This window comes from Sander vitreus, chromosome 2 (genome assembly GCF_031162955.1).
Source record: "Sander vitreus isolate 19-12246 chromosome 2, sanVit1, whole genome shotgun sequence".
Lineage (NCBI taxonomy): Eukaryota > Metazoa > Chordata > Actinopteri > Perciformes > Percidae > Sander > Sander vitreus.
Window position 1 is genome coordinate 4679173 of NC_135856.1, and position 22795 is coordinate 4701967.

The window sequence follows — 22795 nt, forward strand, 5'->3', positions numbered from 1 at the left end:
TGGAGCGGCACTTTGAATTTTGTTGTTTTAATACACTGTATTCATGAAATGACAAATAAAGCTTGATTTGAAAATAACGCCAACATGTTCCTATTACATGTTGTGATTTGTGTAGTCACAGCGTGTACAAATAATAAGGTCACATGAGACACAGCCATCTTCTAACCGTATACATGCTGGGAACTATATTCTCAGAAGGCGAAGCACTGCTACTTCTGCTACTTGGGCGGAGTGATTTGCTCGCAGCACCTGAGAAGCCCTGTGGTGAGGAGCAGAGAGTAACAACGGGGCTTTTCAGATGTTACGCTAATCAACATGCTAGTTGGAACCGGTTCCCTCCAGGATCTGTGCTAACTAGGCTAGCAGTACTAAGTCATTATTGAAAGTTTACTTTTAATATACAACAAAGTCAGCAGTAAATGCAAATAAATTATTAATAAATGGCTTTTGGTCTGAAAAGCACTTGCATTTGGTTAAACAGTCAGTTGGAGGGTTGACCTGATTAAAGCAAGTGACATGCTGGAGGATGATAAACAACCTGGCAAACCAGAAGGTCTCTTTATTATTGACTGACCGTCTAACTGATCTATAAAGCATACATCATTTATTTATTAGTGACGAAACCATTACTTACAACTTATAAACGCCTCATTTAGAAGTGTGCCTTATGGCAGTCACAAACATCTATGTTGACAGCCTTTACTTTGGGAATAAGGGAGGAATAATGTAGATGGAAAACTGGATTTCAAAAATGCTTTAAAGCACAATTAGTGAACGAGTGTCATCAATACACTTAAGTATTAGGATAGTGTCTTAGAAATAGAATTGTTATTATTGTCATGATCATGTGTTTTCATAATTATCATAAAACAATGAATTCGCAAATAACTAATTTAACCCAATAAAAAAATGTAAACAGTCATTTTTTTCACGACAGTGAGCTTGATGCTATTATTAGAAAGTTACGTCAATGCACAGATGAGCGCGCGTCTCTCTCTCTCTCTCTCTCTCTCTCTCTCTCTCTCTCTCTCTCCAACAGAACATCGTTATCACCGCGGTTATTGAGCTGCAGCTGGTCCCTCCCTCTCCCGCATGGACCGGAACCACGCAGCGCCACGTGACACCGGAGCTCTGGACTGAACGAGCCTCTCACACCGCATCATGGCTGCGGAGGATGCGGCCGCGCGGTCCCGAACCGGAGCCCTGCTCTCCCGCGGGGCTCCGCTCTCTCCTTCCCGCCTGCTGCTGCTCTCCCTGGCCGCGTGCTCCCTGCTCCCCGCCCCGGCGCTCGGCTTGCTCGGCTTTCGGCCGGAGGAGACCGGAGCGGAGCTGTCCGTGGCGGACGGGGTGCTGAAAGCCACCGAGGGGACCCGCTTCATGCTGCGGGTTTATTACTCCACCTCCCCGCAGAGGCTAAACCGCACCGCGGCGACTCGCGCCAACAACGCCGCGCCCTGGGTCGCCTTCATCGAGGAGCCGACTCCCGGGCGAGAGGGACAAGCTCACCCGAAGCGGAACATGTGCATGGACAAGAACGCCAGGACGTCCGACATCGAGGTTTTGGGCTCTTTTAAGTCTGCTTCCAGTCAAAACTCGGTGCTGGTGGAGCTGCTGGCCAAAGACCTGCGGAGGGGGGAGAAGATGAAATACTACTCCATGTGCGCCTTTGACGGATCCAAATGGGAACACTACCGGACACGGGATTTCTGGGTGGCCGTGGTGGAGCGCTCGGCTGTCCCGGAGCTCTGGCTGCAGGTGCTGGTGTCCGTGCTGCTGCTCGGGCTCTCGGCGCTGTTCAGCGGGCTGAACCTGAGTCTGCTGGCGCTGGACCCGGTGGAGCTGCAGGTCCTCCAGAACAGCGGCACCGACAAGGAGCAGAACTACGCGCGGAAAATCGAGTCGGTGCGTCGGCACGGCAACTACGTGCTCTGCACTCTGCTGCTGGGCACCGCGATCATCAACGCCTCGCTCGCCGTGTGGATGTGCCAGATCCTGGGCATGACCTGGCTCTCCACGGTCATCTGCGCCTTCGGCATCTTCTTCATCGGGGAGATTCTCCCGCACTCGGTGGCGTCGCGACACGGCCTCGCCATCGCCTCCAAAACCATCTGGGTGACGCGGCTGCTCATGGTGATCTCCTTCCCCATCTCCTACCCCATCAGCAAACTGCTGGACCTCATCCTCAACCAGGAGATCTCAAACTTCTACACCAGGGAGAAACTCCTGGAGATGCTGCGCGTGTCCGACCCGTACCACGACCTGGTCAAAGAGGAGCTCAACATCATCCAGGGAGCGCTGGAGCTGCGGACCAAGACCGTGGAGGACGTGCTGACGCCGCTGAGCGACTGCTTCATGCTGGCCTCGGACGTGGTGCTGGACTTCAACACCATGTCGGACATGATGCAGAGCGGATACACGAGGATACCGGTGTTCGAGAACGAGCGCTCCAACATCGTGGACATCCTGTTCGTCAAGGACCTCGCGTTCGTGGACCCGGACGACTGCACCCCGCTGAAGACCATCACCCAGTTTTACAAACACCCGCTGCACTTCGTGTTCAACGACACCAAACTGGACGCCATGCTGGAAGAGTTCAAGAAAGGTGAGTGTGAGTGCGCTGTGTGTGTGTGTGTGTGTGTGTGTGTGTGTGTGTGTGTGTGTGTGTGTGTGTGTGTGTGTGTGTGTGTGTGTGTGTGTGTGTGTGTGTGTGTGTGTGTGTGTATTTTGTGGTCAAATGGGCAGCTCACCTGGTAGAGCGTGTGCACATATACAGAGGCTTAGTCCTCGACGCAGTGGCCGTGGGTTCGGTTCCGACCTGCCATTCCCCCTCTCTCTCCCCTTTCATGACTAAGCTGTCCTGTCAAAAATAAATAAATAAAAAGAATTGGTCAAATGAAGTGCAGTCTCAGAAGATATAAATACAATGTATGAAATTGCAGCCACTTTGAAAATATATTTTATTAGAGAAACACTAATATACAGTAGCTGCTAGTTATCTTATATGATTATTCATTTGTGATAGTATTCATATTGTTATTATAAAACCAACCAATCCAAAGTCATACTGTACACATACAGTGTATGAAGAGATGAAAAACATAACATTTTCTTGAGGAAGGACCTCTTAACCCCATGCCAAATACTTCCTGCTACGTCTTTGACAAATCTAGGGAAAACACTGACTTACATGTACGGATCATACACTTAACTTCATTTTATCAGGCAGTCTCATCAAGATCAAGATCGGTTTTTCAAAAGGAGACCTGAGATTAAAAAAAAACATTCATAATCAGACCGTGTAGTAACATGAAATAGATTTTCTTTGACTTTATGTATGTATGCTCAATTTGGGGGGGAAAAAAACACTTGTTGTGTAGACACTGAACATGTGTTTGTACCCTGTTTACAGAAAACCAGACCTACATTTTGGCAGGCAACTTGTGAAAATTATAGGAGGATGTGACCTAAAAGTTGCTGGTTTGAGTCCCTGGACTTGCTGTAAAAGTCAAAACTGACAGCTGAGCTGCCCTTGAGCAACCTTCTTTACCCTGTAACTGCTCCTTTAAGTATTGTGAATGTGTATCTGAGAGCTTTAGGGCCCTATTTGCACCCAGCGCAATTGACTTTGTACACCGACGCATGTATCATTCCTATTTTGCACCCGACGCACAGCGGACTGTTCCCTCAACAGACTCACGTCGGTAAATTAGGGAATGAACTTGCGCTCCCAGGGGCGGTTCAGCAAAAAGAGGAGGCGTGTTCCAGCGCAAACGCTCCCTAGTGCTATTTTGCAGTTTCAGAAAACAATTCCGCCACAGACCAGGAAAAACCTAGTCTAAAGTCAGTGGCGTGTTATTCAGATGCTATTTTAAGGGCGCATGCTTGGCCGTAATGTAGAGTGTGCACCTTGCTTCTCTCATCTCACTGACTCAGCAGTTCCCATTTTTGCAAACATAAATACCAGGAAAAATATGACCTTGTCTTACACAACATTTCCATGAATCATGGATGTGTTGATGACATAAATGAGTAAATATTAGAGGACTTAAGGAGATGTGATGTTGAACTGCGTGTGCCGATGCCACTTAACCCAAATGCCCCAGCAGCAGCACGGGAGAGGAGAGACAGAAGAGCTGCATCGTCTATAGTGAGGTCATCTCGGTCTAATGTTAGACTACATTGCAAAAATATCACCATGCAATCATAACCTCGTGATTCAGTGAGAGTGAGCCCAAAACATCGGAAAGTATGTTTTTGTGACATTTCTTTATTTACATTTTGTCAAAAAGAAAAATCAATAGCAAACGTCGGTCTCCTCGGCTGTGAACCGCTCCTGGCGTGCGCCCATGGATGTATTAAGAGCGTGCGCCTAGCAAATCCACCATTATAATAGCAATCTGCCATGGAACCATAGACAGTATAGAATGGACCAACAGATCCCGTTGCTCTGGAGGGAGACCAGTGAAGGATATTAGAAGCACTTTTCCGTTGAACGCTGAGCGTTACTGCGCAGCTTCTAACTGAGAGAGACAACGTAAATGTGACGTGAGCAAGCTGTCTGAAAGTTGTAAGTCTTCTGGTAGCTGTGCCAAGAGAAATCTCAATCATTCCGAATATTGCAGAGACGGAGAGCGTAGATGTAAGGAGATAACATAGGCACAGGCTAATTATTGCTAAAATTATTAAAAAAAATTACTAAAATGATAGTTAACATTAGTAATTAAACTTAAAACAGCTAATGTAAGTCGAAACTGCCTGAGAGCTTCTCCTGTACTATACGGTAATTCCTCGACTATGTGACAGCAAGTCTCGTGGTTATGACACAATCGTTAGCCTATTTTTACAAAAATGTCTGCTACGGAGCCATAACGTGAGATACAAGGTAATGGAGCCTTTTATACATTATCATGTTTCTTTAGAAATAAACAATGGACAAATAGAGTCTTTAAACGCCTCAGATGTAAAGTTATTCGCTGTCAAAGTGACGTCAAAATGAATGGCAGTCAATGGAATGCTAACGTCGATGGTTTGGTAGCATCAAAATGGCGCCATAGGAGGTTCGAGCTCTGAAGCGAAGCTTACCCCCTTGCATGGAACGAGCCGCCTGCTTTTAAAGGGAATGTGAGATAACGCTCTGATTGGTTTATTGCACGTTACGCCCAAACCACACCTATGAGTAATGTAGCTACTTCAGACCAACCCATTTTAGATTTGCGTCGGGCACCCCGAGAGCCACCCACAAAGCTACTTGCGTTTGGCGTTTGATACTTGCGTTTCAGATTGTTAAAATAGGGCCCTCTGTCTGCAATGCCCTCCCCTGCATTAAAAAAAAAAGAGAGTTGATGAACCCCATTTTGCAGAGCTGCTGCTGCAGCAGGGCACTGTTTCTGCTGTATGGAGTCAGCTGCGCTCCTGCTTTATTGTAGAGTATAAAATGGGTGGGGTGCTCAGCAGCCAATCACAGGCCTCGCTGCGCTCTCTGCCTTTCCTGCATGTTCAGAGACCCAGCAAGGTCAGCGTTTTCTGTTTTCTTTTCTGCTGCTGGGTGTGTGCTGAAGACAGGAAGAGACGGAGGTAAACAGAGAAGGACACCTTGACCATAGCTGCTTCTGTTTACAGAAGACAAGTGACAGCTCATACATTTACAGTTATGCTTATTTTGTAAGCACTGAGGGAAAATCTGGCATCATGTAAACGTCATGTTTTAAAGATAAGCTTTTGTTTTGAGCTTTGAATACTATGCATATTAGGAAACACATTGAAATGTCTTCCCTGTGTGTGTGTGTGTGTGTGTGTGTGTGTGTGTGTGTGTGTGTGTGTGTGTGTGTGTGTGTGTAGTATTTTGTACGAAGCCAGATGCCATCAGAGTTTTGTGATGAACACAAACATGCGTCACTGTTCCACAAAAGGATCAGTGATATCTCTCTCTCTCTCTCTCTCTCTCTCTCTCTCTCTCTCTCTCTCTCTCTCATGTGTAACAACACCTTCAGGCACTGCGGCAGAAAAGCGCAGTTCATTTCAATGGGACCCCTGCAGCAGTGGATGCTGCCACTGAGAGCTCTGGACGAAAAAAACATACAAATAAGTGCAAACACGTAGAAATAAAACAATATTTTATATCTATGTGCAAACGTCTGTGTAGCGTCTTAGCGTTTTGCTAACTCCCTAGTTTGTATTTCTTCTTCTACCTGTTCCCCGTAGCAACACACCCACAATTGCGCAGCCTGTTGTTTTTAGCGTATCACTGCTGTGGGTATGAGTGCATCATACACAGTTGAGACCGGTGGCACTCAGCTCCTTGGCCAAGTGTGGCATGTTTCTAAAGATCAGTTTATCTGCTATTATTCTCTGATCTGTTTCTGACTGAGAGCTGATTGATGATTTGTACTGTATATGTCAACTGGTCAGCTTGCTCACTGTAATTCTGTCTTACTAACACATTTGATTTGTCTACTCTAACATGCTACCAAAGGGTAAAAGGCAAAAGTGGGACAAAGTCGTTGTTTTGCAAGGCACAAGCACTGTGAGTCTCAAGTCTTGACTATCGAGTCTTAAAAGGTGCACTATTACCCCTTTTCCACCAACAAGAACCAGGTGCTGGTTCAGCGCTAGAGCTAGTGCCGGTTCGGAGTTGGTTCGACTGACGAGCCTCCAAAAGGACCGGTTTGCTTTTCCACAGGCTAAAGAGCCAGCACAGAGCCAGGTCTTACGTCACTGTATACGTCTCATCTTTCCCAGCAACGTTAGCGTGGCGGCGCCAAACACAAACACACCATCAACAATGGCGGACGTTGCTTTGCTATTGATGTTCATGGCTTTGCGGACCTACATCGGCATCCAAACTCGGCGGATCCAACGTGTTCGCGCGGCTCGCCTTTATAGTGCAAGAAAGGCAGCTTGTTTCCTCCTCTGACCACTGCTGTTTTTGTTTAATCGCGTCCATCGCGTTCATCTGCTAATTCAAAAATGGCGGTCACAAGTTTCTGTTCGTCTTGTTGGTCACGGTAACCCCGCCCCCAGCCGCTGACGTAAGCGGTTCTTACTTCTGGCCCAGCAATGATTTGGTGCTACTTCAGAACCACTTTTACTGGTTCGGAGCTGGTGCTTTGGCGGTCGAAAAACAAACATGGGGGGAGGGGCGAGCTTGCTCTGTTTTGTTTGGTATTTACTTGGAACGTCAACAGAAGTGACGTCATGCAGGAACTCATAGTGCACCTTTAAGTGCTATACGTCAAGTACAACAAGTAAAAGCTAGAGTGTGGAACTTAAATGAAGGTACGTTACATTAATGGTTCTGCGTAAAATCTACGCCGTGGCTACGTACCTAGGTACACGGAGACACAGATCCTACGCCGGACCCTACGCCGTAGCCTGACATGTACCTCTCGAACAATGCAACTATATGTCGCAGCGAAGCACGTCGCTCGGCCGAACAGGGTTAAGCACAGATGAGACACTTTGTTTCTCCCACTATGACTCTAGAGTTGCTACTCCCTCCGAAGCTAATCGCCGTCACTCTCTCACTCGCTCTACCACACCGCACACACACAAATGCCGGCCCTGCTATTAGATCGACGCACACACCAACGCGCAAGTATAAACTTCAGGCCACTTACGTAGGCTACGGCGAAAGCTCTCCGTGGAGCTTTATGGTGTCTGGTGTCTGTGGCGACTTTCCCAGTCTGCACCAGTTTTTCCAACTCTTTTCTAATGAAAGGAGCTAGCACTCGCTCCAGAAGTCGCTAAAAGTCGCTAAATGATGGTGGTTGTGTTGGCTGACTGCCGGCTGACTGCCGGCTGCTCCCGGCGCTAGAGGAGATGGGGAGAAAGGCCCTGTACTGTTGGCAGAAGAGCCGTGGACTGCGATTACTCTGAGCAGCATGCATGGAAATGAATTACAATATAATATATCTCGCTTTTCCCCTGATGGTCTGAAGTCGCTAAATCTGTTGCTAGTCGCTTTATAGAAACAAAGTCGCTGAGAAGGTCTGAAAAGTTGCTAAGTCTACAGTTTTCAGCTATAATAAAATGGTCCTACACAAAAGATAAAGACAACTTTTGTTATAACTCTGTTACATACAACCATTGTTTCAACTGCATTAACATTAGTATTTTTCGGCGTGAAGCAGATCATAACTTCAAATTGAAATAAAGTCTGTACCCTAGAAATCTAAAAAGCAACACCGTCAATGCCATTATTGCAGCGAGAGCTTATTAGCTGCAGTATATTAGAAGTTGCATGGAAGAAGCAGTGTCTGGAAAATAAGGCACACCTTTGCCTGCCAAGAGTTAGAATAAACACTAATTTCAGCACATTTAAAGACACTGCAGAGGTGTAGCAGAGACTCTGCCGGTCTGGTTTCTTTTGGCCTGAATGCTAAGCAGCGTGTCTGGCACAAATGAAACCGGCCAAGTAACACCTCCTCCCGCTGTGAACAATGCAGGTACAAAAAGCCTTGCCAATGCCAGGGGAAGCTTGGTTAGACAGATGGAAGGCTGAACGGTGAACATTTTACACACACATCCTGGAAGAGAGTCTGCATTCCTCTGCCAGAAAACTAGAGAAGTTTGTCTTTCAACGATGATACCAAAACAGACCACGAGAACAACATTAGCTTCAAAATGAAGATGAGAAAAGTCTGTGTGGCCAAGTAATGGCTCTGACTTTAATTTGTGGTCAAACCTCAAAACTTTCTGTCCGCCTGAGAAAGTTTCCGAAGAAGAATAGCCAGCAAATATGTTTCCATCTCAGAGTCTAAACAAGATACCAGCTGTAGTAAATATTGACAAAGTAAGAAAAATAGCCTACGTGATATATTTTCATTTAAAAAAAAAAAATCAAGTTATGATTCGCTATTATCCTTTATAAAGGGGAGATGTATGTGTGGTGTATTATACAACAAGTAGATCCGACCAGGCAATCTGATTGGTCGACTAGACATTTGGAACGTGCTCAAATCAAAATGATAGTACGCCCAGAGCACACCAGGCTTATCACTTTAAATATTACTTCTCCATTTCCGTGTCAACATTACAGGGTTGAATTAAAAAAAAAAAGATTTTTGAAAGATTTATATTAATGAAAATAATTTAAAAGAAAATAGTGGGACACACAAAAAACTGACATATTTATATAAAAATGATTCACTGGGTTAAACAAGTATAGTATAGTTTAGCTGTGCCGGTGGCATGTCGCTATGGAAAGAATAGCTGCTATAGCTAAATTTGGTGGACGTAGTGACTGATGGGAACAACAATCTCTGACATTGGTCCAGTATTAGGCGAGATCGCTGCAGTCGGCAGCAGCGAAACAAGCTGCAATGTAAGTTAATAGGGCGATTGTCCAGCTTGTATTTACCTTCACAAAAGGGCTCATTTTGCCGCTGACAGGCTCAGATTAATATTCTAAGTGTCTGACAACATTATGGAAAGGATCCCTTCAGAGAGAGACCTTTAAAACCTCTTTGAGGCCTTTCTGTTTAAACAGAAACAGCTCTGAAGTCACTAGCTCTAAACCCACCAGACTCCATTTAAATAAGCAATACTTTTAGCGTGTATAGATCCAACATATTTTCACATGTAAATCAGTAAACTATGTGTTTATTTCAACCAAAACTAGAGCTGTGAGGGTTGGAAAAATGGTTCTTAGTTTTATTTTGTTTCTGTTGACTTTGAATGTGGAAGTGAAGTGTATTTTACGACGCTAAAATTACTGTTTATTTACATGGAGTCTGGTGGCTTTAGCGAACGCAATTTCGTGGATGTCTTTATGTTTAAAAAAAGGATCTAAGGATCAAAGCTAATGTTAGCTTAAGTTGGCTTGCTGACTAAACAGGGAGGGCCTAGAAATCCTCTGTTGCTTTTTCATTTTGAGAGCAAAATGCCCCACAATATGAATACATCATATTATAACTTTTATTTTGTTGGTAACCGTTGTTATATAATTGCACCCCTGTTGTGCCAATAATGACGTTAAATCAAACCCTCTGGTGGGACTTTATTTATCCTGTTCCTCTGTTGACACTGATTGATTTACATGAGACACTACTGCCCTTTTACGGCCATATCCACCCCTCCCACAGTCCTTTATTTTCTCCCTCTAAATCCTTTCCCCCCTCTCTCTCTGTTCTTGTTACTGTACCGTGTCCCAGGAGGCAGAGTATAAAATATTCAGTGTGCTGTATTTACAGTTTGTCTCCCTGCCATCTGTTCTCTGTATTCATTATATTTTCACAGTACATGTTTCAGCTGATCAGCCCTTATCCTGATCAGCTGAACAAAATCACTTTAAAATTCATCTAAATCTATTGCTCTCTGGTCATGTGTTACGTTTTGGACATGGGACCCTGCAGTGACACTTGATGAAGTGAATTTGCTGAGTTTAGCTTACTAGCTAGTCACACATTGCCACACCTTCCTCCACAGCGCTGCGGAGGAGGGTCTGGCTAGTCCACACAGCATTCCTGGATGGGAGAAAAACGTGCTCTGGTTTATTGGCATTTCTTCAAACCAGTCACAATCGTCATGGGCGGCGCTAAGCGCTAGACGGAGCCCCGGCACCTCTGCAAAATAGTCTCAGGAAGGAACTTGTTTTGGTGGAACGTGTGTACGTTCAAAGGTTGTTTTAGGCGTGCCACAGAAAACTCAGATTGGACAGATAGTCTAGCTAGCTGTCTGGATTTACCCTGCAGAGATCTGAGGAGCAGTTAACCATAGTCCTCTTAAAATTCCAACACAAAGAAAGAGGAAGGTCACGGACATCTGGCCGAAAACAGCGACATCCGGCGGAAACTCCAGCGGCAACGGACCAATCACGGAAGCGGAACGTTGTGGATATAGACTACCTACTAGCCTTCTGAAGGCCACACATTTGCAGGTCTTGCCATATGAAAGAGGTGGTTCCTCACATGGGACACAGCATGAACGGACAGGAACAAAGGATGCATTCCTTAGAGGGAGTGCTGTATAAATTAGCCTCTCTGACTAAGCTCTTGTAAAGCTCCATTCTGAAATAATATCAACCATCGATGCTATCTTCAAAGCCACCAGACTCCTTTGACAAAAACAGTCATTTTACCTCGCAGAACACGGGAGTTGCTGGTCTACTGCTGCCTCAATCGGTTAGTTTGTTAGTGTTATTGTGCAACTTTGGTGAATCTAAACTAACATTTAAAATAACAAAACATCGGAACTGTCCCTTTAAGAGGAAATCAAGGAAATTAAACAAGGTTGGGAGGTCAAAGAAATACTAGAAGGAAAATGCAGAAACAAATAAGAAAAATCTGCAGGACACAGAGAGAAAGAACATATAAGACTGACTGAAAATACTCTCTCCTCTCTCCTCTTCCAAGCTATTTTGTATGTAAGGCTGACCTATTTAGCTGAATGCAGCTCTGCCAGAATTGATTGTGTGTGTGTGTTCGTGTGTGTGTGTGTGTGTGTGTGTGTGTGTGTGCTCGGTAGTATTTGGCAGGCATGAGTGCAGAAGCAGAGAGAGAATGTCATCATGAGTGAGGAAGTTGATTTGGAGCCAGCCGGTTGAGGAGGAGCTGCAAACAAGGATTCACTCTGTTTTCTGTCTGTGTTTGTGTGTGTGCAGGGAGTGCGTGTGTCTGTCTGACAGTGAACTTGTGAATTATGTAACGGAGGGATGGATGAGTGACGTAACACACAACCTGCTGCTGTCTGCAGTGCAGTGTCTCGTTAGCCACACACACACACACACACACAACCCTTTCTTCTTGTTCTTTCCGCTTCGTTTAAATTAATTAAACTGAATCCCATTTAAGATCCTGCCTGCCTTTTATGTTTTATTTCCTTCTGCGGAACAAATTTTCCCCCAGCAGTGCACAGATTATTAATTACTCCATTTGTCTTTGGAAACGCCCCAAGATTTTACCTCCAGAAACACACACACTCATCCTCCTGGATACACAGCAGAGGCACAGCAGACTCTGGAGAGTGTGTCCATGTGATGGATTGTGTTCTTGTGTTTTGTATTGAATCCTCCCTCGCTGTTACACCCACTGCATTCAGCTCCTGCTGCTCCACTTGCTGAGCATCAGGCTGCAGAGCTCCCACTCAGTGTGAGTTCAGTATGCGAGAAGAGACGGCACTACTCAAATCTAATCCGGAATACAAATTGTGGTGGAAGTTTCTGTTCAGCGAGGGAGGAATTTGGGTGAAGAAGAGACCTTGTTGTAACAAAATAAAGACAGGCTGCAAACTGGATTAAAAGTTTAGGTATCCGGTGGAAGGGTTTAATTATTTTCTCGAGAGAATAATCAAAAATGACAAGAACAGCAATTCACAATGAACAGAGTTACAAAGTGACAACAGTTCTGTGCCTCGCGTAACATATGCCATCTCCTTATGAACCATTTTCCCAGCAGAAACACGACCATGTTTGGAAAACATTCCAATCTTGAACACTGCTGTCTAAAGCTGTCCCTGTACATCTGTCTAGTGCGTTAAAAAGTCCTTCAATAATTTATCTCGTCTACAGATTGGTTCAGGCTCCAACCTTAAGTTCGGGCAAACTGACCTTTGCATATCTCTGGAGGCACCTGTGTTTTGTTACCATTTGCTTACAGTGGAGAATTACAGGGTCATAACATTTTCAGCTATCTTCAACACTGGAGTACTGTTTGTCAGGAAATATCTTTAGGAGACACATGTTTCAGAGGCATATTTTAAGGATCTACTTATAATTAAAAATACTCAATAGATGAACAATCATTGTTAAGAAAATCATGGTCAATGTAATTTTTCCATTACATTCCCTACTTTTGATTACAACCTTAATCATTACATATAAAAAATTACTAAAGGAGACATGCAGGAAAAAAAACATTTCTGTGAGGGATCTAAAACCTCTGGGTTCAAGCTACCCCTACAAACACTCAAAGAAAACATGACAATTCAAATGGATTTTAGCTGTCTTAATCCTACGGGATTTCGGAGGCAGAGTCTGAATCGAATCCGTCCTCTTTGTAGGAGGGCAAATTAAACAGATCAGAATTATCATCATTTACTTGCAATGCCTGGTATTGGACCCTCTCAAGAGCAAACAGAGATGAAATCATTTTCTTAGTTAAAGGAATAATGCAGCAAATAGCAATCAGACAGAAAATCATTACAGACATCACTGGGATCACAATTTTCCCCCATCCAGGCTTTCCAACCCTCCCCGAGCAACCAGGCTCCCCAGTCCCACCCAGAATCTGTGTGAGGGACATCTTGAGCCTTGAGACTAGTGGCGAGTTGTTTTAGCTGATGGACAGTGTCTGTGAGGTTACCTTCAATGTCTGGGATGAATGTGCAGCATTGATCACCTAAAACATGACAGAGGCCCCCCTGAGCTGCTAACAGTAAATCTAAACCCATCTGGTGTTGAAGTATCGTGTTACGCATAGCTCGCATGGCAGGAGGGAGGTCGCTGAACCCCGCAACCATGACGGCGGTCAGATTTTCCAAACTTTCATGTATGCTATCAATATTATGTGCGTTATTTACTACACCCCCACCACGGAAGGAAACCGGAGAGAATTTTGGAACCGGTCCCTGTCATTTTGCGCTTAGCTCTGATGGTGCTGTCAGAAGGAGCTGTAGGACGAGAATAACGATGCGAAACGGGCTCAAAAGGTTGCATTATCGTGATTGATGCCCTTCAGGGATGTGGTGTGTGTGGGTGGCTGGCTGAGCGATGCAGTACCGGGCTGTAGATCAGGACTGTCTTGCTTCTGGTGTCGTTGATTTCTTCTGGTGTCAGAGGTTCGTCCCCTAGCACGTAACACTCCGTTGGAGTCAGTCTTTACCACTGCCTCGTTTCTGGTGTGTGTGTGTTGCACCGTTGGTGACACAGAACGCCGTCTGTCAGGTCACGGATTTCCGGGCGTCTGGCGGGACTGCCTCGTCTTCTGGCGCTGGGACCCTCTTGCAGTGTAATGCATGGATCCACGGAGCCCGCTCAGCAACCTTCACTGCTGTGTGGGTGACCAGAAGAACCTGGAAAGGACCTTGCCAGCGTTGGGATTGCCAGTTTTTCCTCCTGAAGTTTCTTACGACCACAAAATCTCCTGGCTGCAGAGTGTGGAGCGGTCCTTCGGCTGGGTGGGGCAGGGCAGCAGAAACCTGGATTCTCATGACAGAGAGAGCAGAAGACAGTTGTACACAATATTGCAACATATGCTCACACAGAGCTGTGGAGGGAAGGGGTGCTTTAGGAGCCTCCACCCCCACACTGGGTGGTCTGCCGAAAAGAATCTCAAAAGGACTGAGGTTACTGCGCGTTCTTACCCTCATTCGCATGTACATTAGTACTATTGGTAACGCCTTTGTCCAAGGAAGACCCGTGTCCTCGCAGCATTTAGCCAGTTTGGTTTTCAGAGTGCCGTTTTTCTCTTTCGACGGACCCGGCGCTCTGGGGATGGTAACTGCAATGCCTTCTGAGGTCTATGCCGATGTACAGACTTAACTGGGTTATTGCTTCATTGACAAAATGTGTGCCGTTATCACTTGACAATCGACTTGGTATTCCCCATCTGGGAATAATTTCTGCCATTAGAGCCTTTGCTACCACTGAAGCAGTTTGTTTTGAAGCGGGAAACACCTCCACCCATTTTGAAAACATATCAACCATCACCAAACAACACTTTTTTCCCCTCCGACGGTGTGAGCTCAACAAAATCCATCATCACATGTTCAAATGCTTGTGTCGGTGGTGGATGTCCTGCCTGCTGTGTTACAGTCACTGGTCTGCCTACATTGTGTTGTGCACATGTCATGCAAGCTTTACAAAATTTTTCTGCAAATGTTGTGAAGCCCTTTGTGAACCATGTCTGTGTTAACAGAGACAGCATGCCCACCCTTTGACACATGATCCCTTCCATGTGTCAACTTTGCAAAATGTGTAAAGAAATGGCGCGGAAGGCAGTGTTTTGAATCTGGCCCCAGCCAGACACCTTCTTTAAAGGTGCACCCTGCACTTTTCCACTGTGTTTTTTTCTTGTGATGTAGCATGTGTCTGCATAGCTGCCACTGAATCTGGAAGTGAAAAATCTGTGGTGGAGCAAAGCTAACGCGTCATCCAGTGGCACGGGAAGGCGTGCAGCAGCTTTTGCAGCCATGTCAGCACGAGCATTTCCCCCTGGAGACCTCGTCAGTCGCCCCCAGTGTGTGCGGAACATTTGCATATGCCTATCTGTGATGGGAGCAAGATGGCCGTCAGAAGGTCATTTATCAGTTGGTGATGCAAGATAGGCTTACCATCGGATTTGAGGAAGTTCCGGTGTTTCCACAATGCCCCCAAAATCATGTACAACCCCAAAGGCGTACCTGGAGTCCGTATAGATCGTAACAGACGACCCTTCAGCCAGTTTGCATGCTTCAGTGAGAGCAATGAGTTCAGCAGCCTGCGCAGAGAAGTGTTTGGGAAGAGATTTAGCAATTAAGGTTACTGCATCTGATACTACAGCAAACCCTACCTGTCCCTGGCCAGTGTCAGGGCAGCGTGAGGCTGACCCATCCACATACAAAACCAGATCTGAATTTGGCACCGGTGTGTCAGTCAAATCTGGGCGCGGAGCACAGGTGTGTTGCAACTCAGCCAAACAGTCGTGCGGCTCACCCTCACCTGGCGTAGGCATAAGAGAAGCAGGGTTAAGTACTGTACATCGTTTAACAGTGACATTAGGCATATCAAGCAGACATGTGTGATACCTCAAATACCGCGCTGCAGACAAATGAGAAGATTTTTGCTCCAATAGGATCAGTACTAGCAATGTTAATGGAGCATAGCCCACTATGTCTCTTGATGCTGACAGAGCTTTTTCAGCCGCAGCAACGGCTCGGAGACATATGGGCAAACCTGCTGCCACAGGATCAAGTTTTGCAGAGAAATAGGCCACAGGCCGGAGCCTGTCACCGTGTGGCTGCAAGAGAACAGACGTCATACAGCCCAAACGTTCATCCACTGTTTGAGTGAATGGAAGCTTAGAGTTTGGCAAACCTAAAGTGGGAGGGTTTTGAAAAGCTTTTTTAAGATTTACAAACGCCTGACCCGCCTCCGTCGTCCACGTGACGCGATCGTGTGCAGACAAGTTGTTACCATGTATTATGTCAGCTAAAGGTTGAACTAACTGAGCATAATTTGGGATGAAAACTCGACAATAGGAACACATTCCTAGAAATGACATCATTTGTTTTTGTTGCAGGTTTTGGGAGGGAAACTATTGCCTCAATCCGAGATGGAGACAACGTTTTCCCTGACGCTGAAATGTCAGGACCCAAAAAATGCACTTCCTCTTTCACAAATTGCAATTTAGCTAAACTAGCTTTGTGCCCCTCTTTTCCTAGGTGACACAATAATGCAATAGTGTCCTGTTCACACTGCGCTTTTGTTGGACTTGCAATCAGACAGTGATCAACATATTGAAGGAGAGCCGAGCCTGGGGAAAGGGTTAAGCTTTCCAGGCTCTCTCTCAGTGCTTCGTTGTAGATGGTTGGGCTCTCGACAAACCCTTGTCCTAAACGTGTGAAAGTGTAGGCCTTACCGTCAAACAGGAACGCAAACCAGAACTGGCTGTTTTTGTCCACTGGAACACTGAAAAAAGCGTTAGACAAATCAACAACAGAGAAATACTGTGCCCCCCCAGGAATTCCCTGAAGAATCGTGTACGGGTTTGGTACGTTGGGTGCACGTGCGTGAACCGCTGCATTTACTGCTTTGAGGTCCTGAACAAAACGCCATTCGTCCGGTTTTCCCTTATCACAAATTTTCTTGACAGGGAAAATAGGCGTGCGAACAGGTGAATCAACACCTGGAACAATAACTCCTGCTTTCAATAGAGAGTTAAAGACCGGTCTGATTCCATCGATCGCTTCCTGTTTCAGTGGGTACTGATGCTTTTTGGGCCTGAAGTCTGAGCGCGGTGTGATGACAACAGGCTGACAATTTTTGATGAGACCCACATCATATTTATGCGCTGCCCACAGGTGAGTTGGCACTTGGGACAGCAACGGTGAGATTTCTGTGGGAGAGACATTCACAGCATTACTCAGAAATGTGTGTGTGTGTGTGTTTCAGCTTCTTTCCGCTGGAACACACTGCGCGCGGCGGTCACACGGTGTGACAGGAGTTTCCGATAAACTCCCGTGGAGGGGGAGGTGTGCACGTTCCCGTCCACGGTTTTAGTCCAGTCAGTCAGTCGGTCACAGTCCAGGACAAATTGTCCCAAGTTTCTCCACTGATCTGTGGAAGATTTGGATAAGGAGATATGAGCATGGGAGTGTAGAATTCTGAAAAACATTCTCTGTTTATCAGTCAAGGCTACTGCTGCTGCACATTTGTTTTCATGCCAGTATATGTAAGTACACTCAAGCTCATCTGTTTCTTCTTTAAAAAATTCTTCAACAAACATGTCATCACGTTCTGAAGAGACAAAACAAGTGCAATGTAAGTTATGTTCTTCCCTAAACTCAGAAAAAGGGGAGACCAATTTTCTGGCCTCATGCAGCAAGCCTGCAGCATGAGCCTGAAGAATGGCCCACTGAAATATGAGCTGGGACCCGTGTGTGCTCTGTGAAAAGAACGAGTCATTCTGGGTAGTGACGTCTAATCTCACAACTTTCAGGCCTGTTGCCGTTGGGATTACTCCTACACCAAAACGTAACATGAGATCTCTCCCTAACAGATTCACCGGACACAGAGGAGAGAGCAGAAATGAACATTTTGCCCTCCTCTCTGGCTCTGAATCACTTAGGTCACTGTGTACACACATCATAGGATATGAAAACCTTTCTGGGACAATTGCTCCACTTGCACTTCTGCACAGAACAATTCTACCAGAAAGCTTTTGATTCGGGAACAAGGACCTCTGAAGTACAGAATTAGTTGCACCCGAATCTACCAAAAACTCCACATCTTTCCCCTGTACATTCAAAATAGTTGTTGGTAATTTCTTATAAACCTCAGATGACAACATTGCATAAGTAGGAATACTTTCTATGTGTTGCTTTTGCTCTAGGTAAGAAATTGCGTCTAGAATGTTTTTCTCATCAAGTGGGGAAACAGTGTGATGTTTATGGTCTGTAATGGGTGCAGAAATTTGTGTTTGTGAGTTTGCATTTTTACTTTCCTTTGGCTGGGCAGATCTCGCTGGCTCACACTCTCCGTCACCGTCCCCTTCCACCACCTGTCAATCTGCTTGCTCCTGGCTGTAGCCGCGGTCCCCAACTGGTTCCCCCTTTTGTTGTCTTGGAGAAGGACATTTGTTGGCCCTTGCCGCCACAGTTGAAACATACTGAATCAGGCGCCTGCTGTCCGCCGCGCCCTCTGCCTCTGCCTTCCCCTTTTTCTTTCCTTCTTTCCCAGCGAGTTGATTTACTGTATGAAACAGTGTCAGCTGGGCATCTTCGGCCTTCTTCTTTGTTTTCTTTTCAGCCTGACGAGTTGACTCTTGCTCCAGCTGCTCTGCATGTTTTGTGTGTCTGACGATTTCTGTCAGTCTGGCTTCGTCCCAGCCAATACACGATTTCAGTAGTCCAGCTCGGATCTCTGGCAGCAGCCCATTCAGGAAAGCGTTCTTTAGATGGGATTCCCATAACCCCATGGTGTGGAGGTGTAGGTGAACGTGAACGTGAACGTGGGCACTGTGGGAGAAGGGCGGGATGTGACGGTGGAAGGCGTGTCGTCTTCCTTCAGCGTCACGACGTGATGAGGAGCAGCGACGTGTGGAGGAGGGTAGGGCGGGAGGTCGAGCAGCGGATCCACCCGTTTCATGCTCGGATACAGAGAAAATGCAAACGTGTCAGTGGCAGTTTCTGGTTTTTCTAGTTTCTGTGTTTCAACAACATTATCAGTTTCTCCCTTAGATACCAGTTTTTTCATCTGCTTTCTTTCCCTGCCTGTGGCTTCCTTCATCCACTGATTAAAACATTCCTTGTTTTTGTCTATTTGAATCAGATCTTGGTTGCTAATCATTTTTCCCCCTTTCAATATTTTTTCTTCTTCTTCTAAATCCTGTTTTCAGCATTCTGAGTTTAGCTGTGCTTAAAGAACCATTTTCAGGAAACCCGTGTTTTGTTGTCCAATAATTCAGACATTCTAAAGATTTCGGCCCAAATTTTTTCATCATCTCATCCACCACCGGCCCTGAAGGAACGTGTGACGCTGTGCTCCTGTTACCCATTTTCCAAAAATAGATAACAACCAGCCGAAGTACTTCTTCACGTATAATCGTCACTATACGGCCCAGTTTAGTTCACGGTAAACTTTGCGGGAAAACCTGTAAACAGCTGCAACTTAATTTAAGCTACGATGACCTTTTATCTGTGATAGATTCATAAAACACTTAAATCCTGACGAACAGCTACGATGACTGTTTATCTGTGATAGATTCATAAAACACTTAAATCCTGACGAACAGCTACGATGATGTTTATCCGTATGATTTTAAAATCTATCCGTCACCCCGTTCTAGTCCAGATTGGATGAAATGATGACAACTGGCGCTCTTATCTGTTATACTAAACAACCTGGGTGCCAAAGAAAACTCTCTTTTCCTGTTTTGTACACAACCCAAAATGTTCCCAAAGCAAAGATAGACTTTCAGCGAATACCCTCAGTGAAGCCACGGTCAATATCTCTGTCTCACAGACTGTCTCACTATCCAATTCACCTTGTTAATAGTTGAAACTTCAACTTACCCCCGCTGGTTGAAATTTCTTCCTTTTCGTTTGGATTTCAGAGTGGAATCAGCGAGCACTCCGTGGTTTCTGACCCTCTGTCTCTCAAAGATGTTTTGGCGAGGTTTAGAGGCAGGTGATCATCAGATCCCTGGAGTGCACTGTCATCAGTCGCCCGGGGAGTCCCGATCTGATCCCTCCTTGAAATCCTGCCGACAACGCCAAGTCTGTGGTGGAAGTTTCTGTTCAGCGAGGGAGGAATTTGGGTGAAGAAGAGACCTTGTTGAAACAAAATAAAGACAGGCTGCAAACTGGATTAAAAGTTTAGGTATTCGGTGGAAGGGTTTAATTATTTTCTCGAGAGAACAATCAAAAATGACAAGAACAGCAATTCACAATGAACAGAGTTACAAAGTGACAACAGTTCTGTGCCTCGCGTAACATATGCCATCTCCTTATATCCCATTTTCCCAGCAGAAACACGACCATGTTTGGAAAACATTCTAATCTTGAACACTGCTGTCTAAAGCTGTCCCTGTACATCTGTCTAGTGCGTAAAAAGTCCTTCAATAATTTATCTCGTCTACAGATTGGTTCAGGCTCCAACCTTAAGTTCAGGCAAACTGACCTTTGCATATCTCTGGAGGCACCTGTGTTTTGTTACCATTTGCTTACAGTGGAGAATTACAGGGTCATAACATTTTCAGCTATCTTCAACACTGGAGGACTTACTTTCAGGAAATATCTTTAGGAGACACATGTTTCAGAGGCATATTTTAAGGATCTACTTATAATTAAAAATTACTCAATAGATGAACAATCATTGTTAAGAAAATCATGGTCTATGTAATTTTTCCATTACAAAATATAAAGTACAAAGGTTGCATCCGAAATCGCATACTCTGCACCACAGTCAATATGTATACTATCGTCCTACGTACTTTTGTGTAAATAAACAGTAGTGTGTATCTTTGCGGACGCACCAAGCTGTCATTTTTTAACGTCACTTCCTGAGAGCCTCCTTGCATCTGGAGGCGCGTAACCAAGAGAACCCCTGCCGACCCCCGCTAGCGGCATCTCCAGATAATGCTTAGATTACTGAAAAAGGAAAGCAACTAGACCGACAGTCACAGGTGACAAAATCCCAAATTTTTATATGTAGAAATGTAAAGCGTTTTTGACGTTAAAGAGCTCCTTGGTTGCTGTCCGTTTTTCTGCTTCGAACGTTGTCGTTACTACCGCATTGCGTTGTGGGATACTTATGCCGGTGTAGTGTCCAATGTTTGCATAATGTAATATTTCATTGTAAGATTTTGGACATATTACAAAATCTCACATACTGTTTAAGGGTACTAAATAATAGCATGTTAGTATGGAATTTCGGACCCAGCCAAAATCTTATTTATTTGACAATATTATCTCATCTCCTGAATCAGAGGAAACACATCTTGTTCAGTGATTTATTTCTGAGATAATTAACTAGATTAACTAACCATTTACTACTGCCAAGACATCAGTACCTTCAGCAAAAGACTTTACAGCAGCTATTTACAGCACATTTTACGTTCACGTTTTTTTAATATTTCTGAAGAACTGAATGAATCCCAAACTTTTATAGCCTGGTCCTACCAGACTCTGGTACATTTCATTTGTCCAGAGAGTCCGGCCACTCTCCATTGACAAGTGTTAACTTCCTTGAAGGCGGGTACTCTGTTGAAGTTTAAAACTATTGGATCTCCCCAGAGCCACTCTGGATCTGCCATAACCAATCGCTAACGTTTGGTCGTGACGTCAGCTTAGCATCGCTAGCGTTAGCCTTAGCCAACTCCTTCACCACTAACGGAGCGAGCTGGGAAATCAAACTTTTTCCGAACCCCGTGGGGAGGAGGGCCACAACATCACGGCCACCAACAAAACTCAGCAAAGATTGTTCTTGCTCGGGCTTTAACTTCTGGATATTCGGCAGCGTTGCCACAATGGACCGAATGGCTTCGCTCGCATCTTTCTCCGCCGCCATTACGGAACTACAACTCAAATTAGCGCACAATCCTCAACGTCATCGTTCTCAGCCACTCCCTCCGTTCCCTGATTGGACCGGTAAAGATTTAGCCGGAGAAACCCCAAGAATATACCGCAAACCCAGACGGAGTACTGAAAGAAAATTAAAATTGAGCGGAAGTACATAGGAGACCGAACACTTCAGTTCAACTTTTTAAAGTGGCTTGTTATCCCACTGTGATGATCATGTGTTTAAGACAGCGAACGTAGGCTGGTCGGCCTTCCAATCAGGAATCTCAGATTTATTGGTTTGGGATTAAAAGGTTTAATTTCTCTTTACTGGGAGGCAAAGCAACGTTACTTCAGTGGACTCAAAGCTGAGATTGAAATTTAGTTTGGGACACCACTAATGATAGTCAGATCTGGCTAGTTTCCTGTTATGCTGACACATAATACATCACTTTCCCCCCTGTGTCATAGCTTTGTTTTTGTTTATGATGTTTTACTGACAGTATAGGGTTTTCCCTACCATTATAACCTCCTCCCCTCTGGCAGGCGCTACAGACCCCTGCGCACAAAAACAACCAGACCCACATCTCTACACATTACATACTTGTCATTCCAATATGCATCTTGCACACTACTTTTCACTTTTACTTTTTGCACTTTACATCCCACTCCATGTGTACTTGTCTTGTTATTATGTCTTATTTGTATATTTGTATTTTTGTATATTATGTTGATATGTGCCTATATGTATATTGTTGTCTCTATTGTACAGTATGTTACTACTACATGTCTATTGTTGAATGTATAGAGAGTTAACACCTACTGAAGTCAAATTCCTTGTTTATGTAAGTATACTTGGCCAATAAATCTGATTCTGATTCTGATAAGGGTTAGGTGCAGCACCCAAGCCGTGTTGGGCAGCATCTAAGCCAAATAAATGTAAAATCAATGCATCAAAACTAACTAAATGACTTTTCTCAGATCTAATGATTGTAGTCGGTCCCCAGTGGACGTCTTTAGCAAGTGTAGTCTTTAAGCTCTTTGAGTGTTATATTTATTATCTGCTCTAGTTTTAGAGACCAAATAATGGTTTTGAAAAATG

At 44.9% G+C, this 22795-nt stretch overlaps 1 protein-coding gene across 4 annotated transcripts in view; it reads left to right on the plus strand.

Moving 5' to 3' along the window:
- The first annotated feature begins 1043 nt into the window (after positions 1-1043).
- LOC144532947 (metal transporter CNNM1-like) overlaps positions 1044-22795 on the plus strand; it is a 30404-nt gene continuing 8652 nt past the window's right edge. For all 4 annotated transcript variants that reach the window (XM_078273932.1, XM_078273933.1, XM_078273950.1 and 1 more), the window contains exon 1: positions 1044-2602. In XM_078273932.1, coding sequence (XP_078130058.1) covers positions 1162-2602 — 1441 coding nt within the window. In that variant the 5' untranslated portion in view covers positions 1044-1161. The remainder of the gene's footprint in view (positions 2603-22795) is intronic.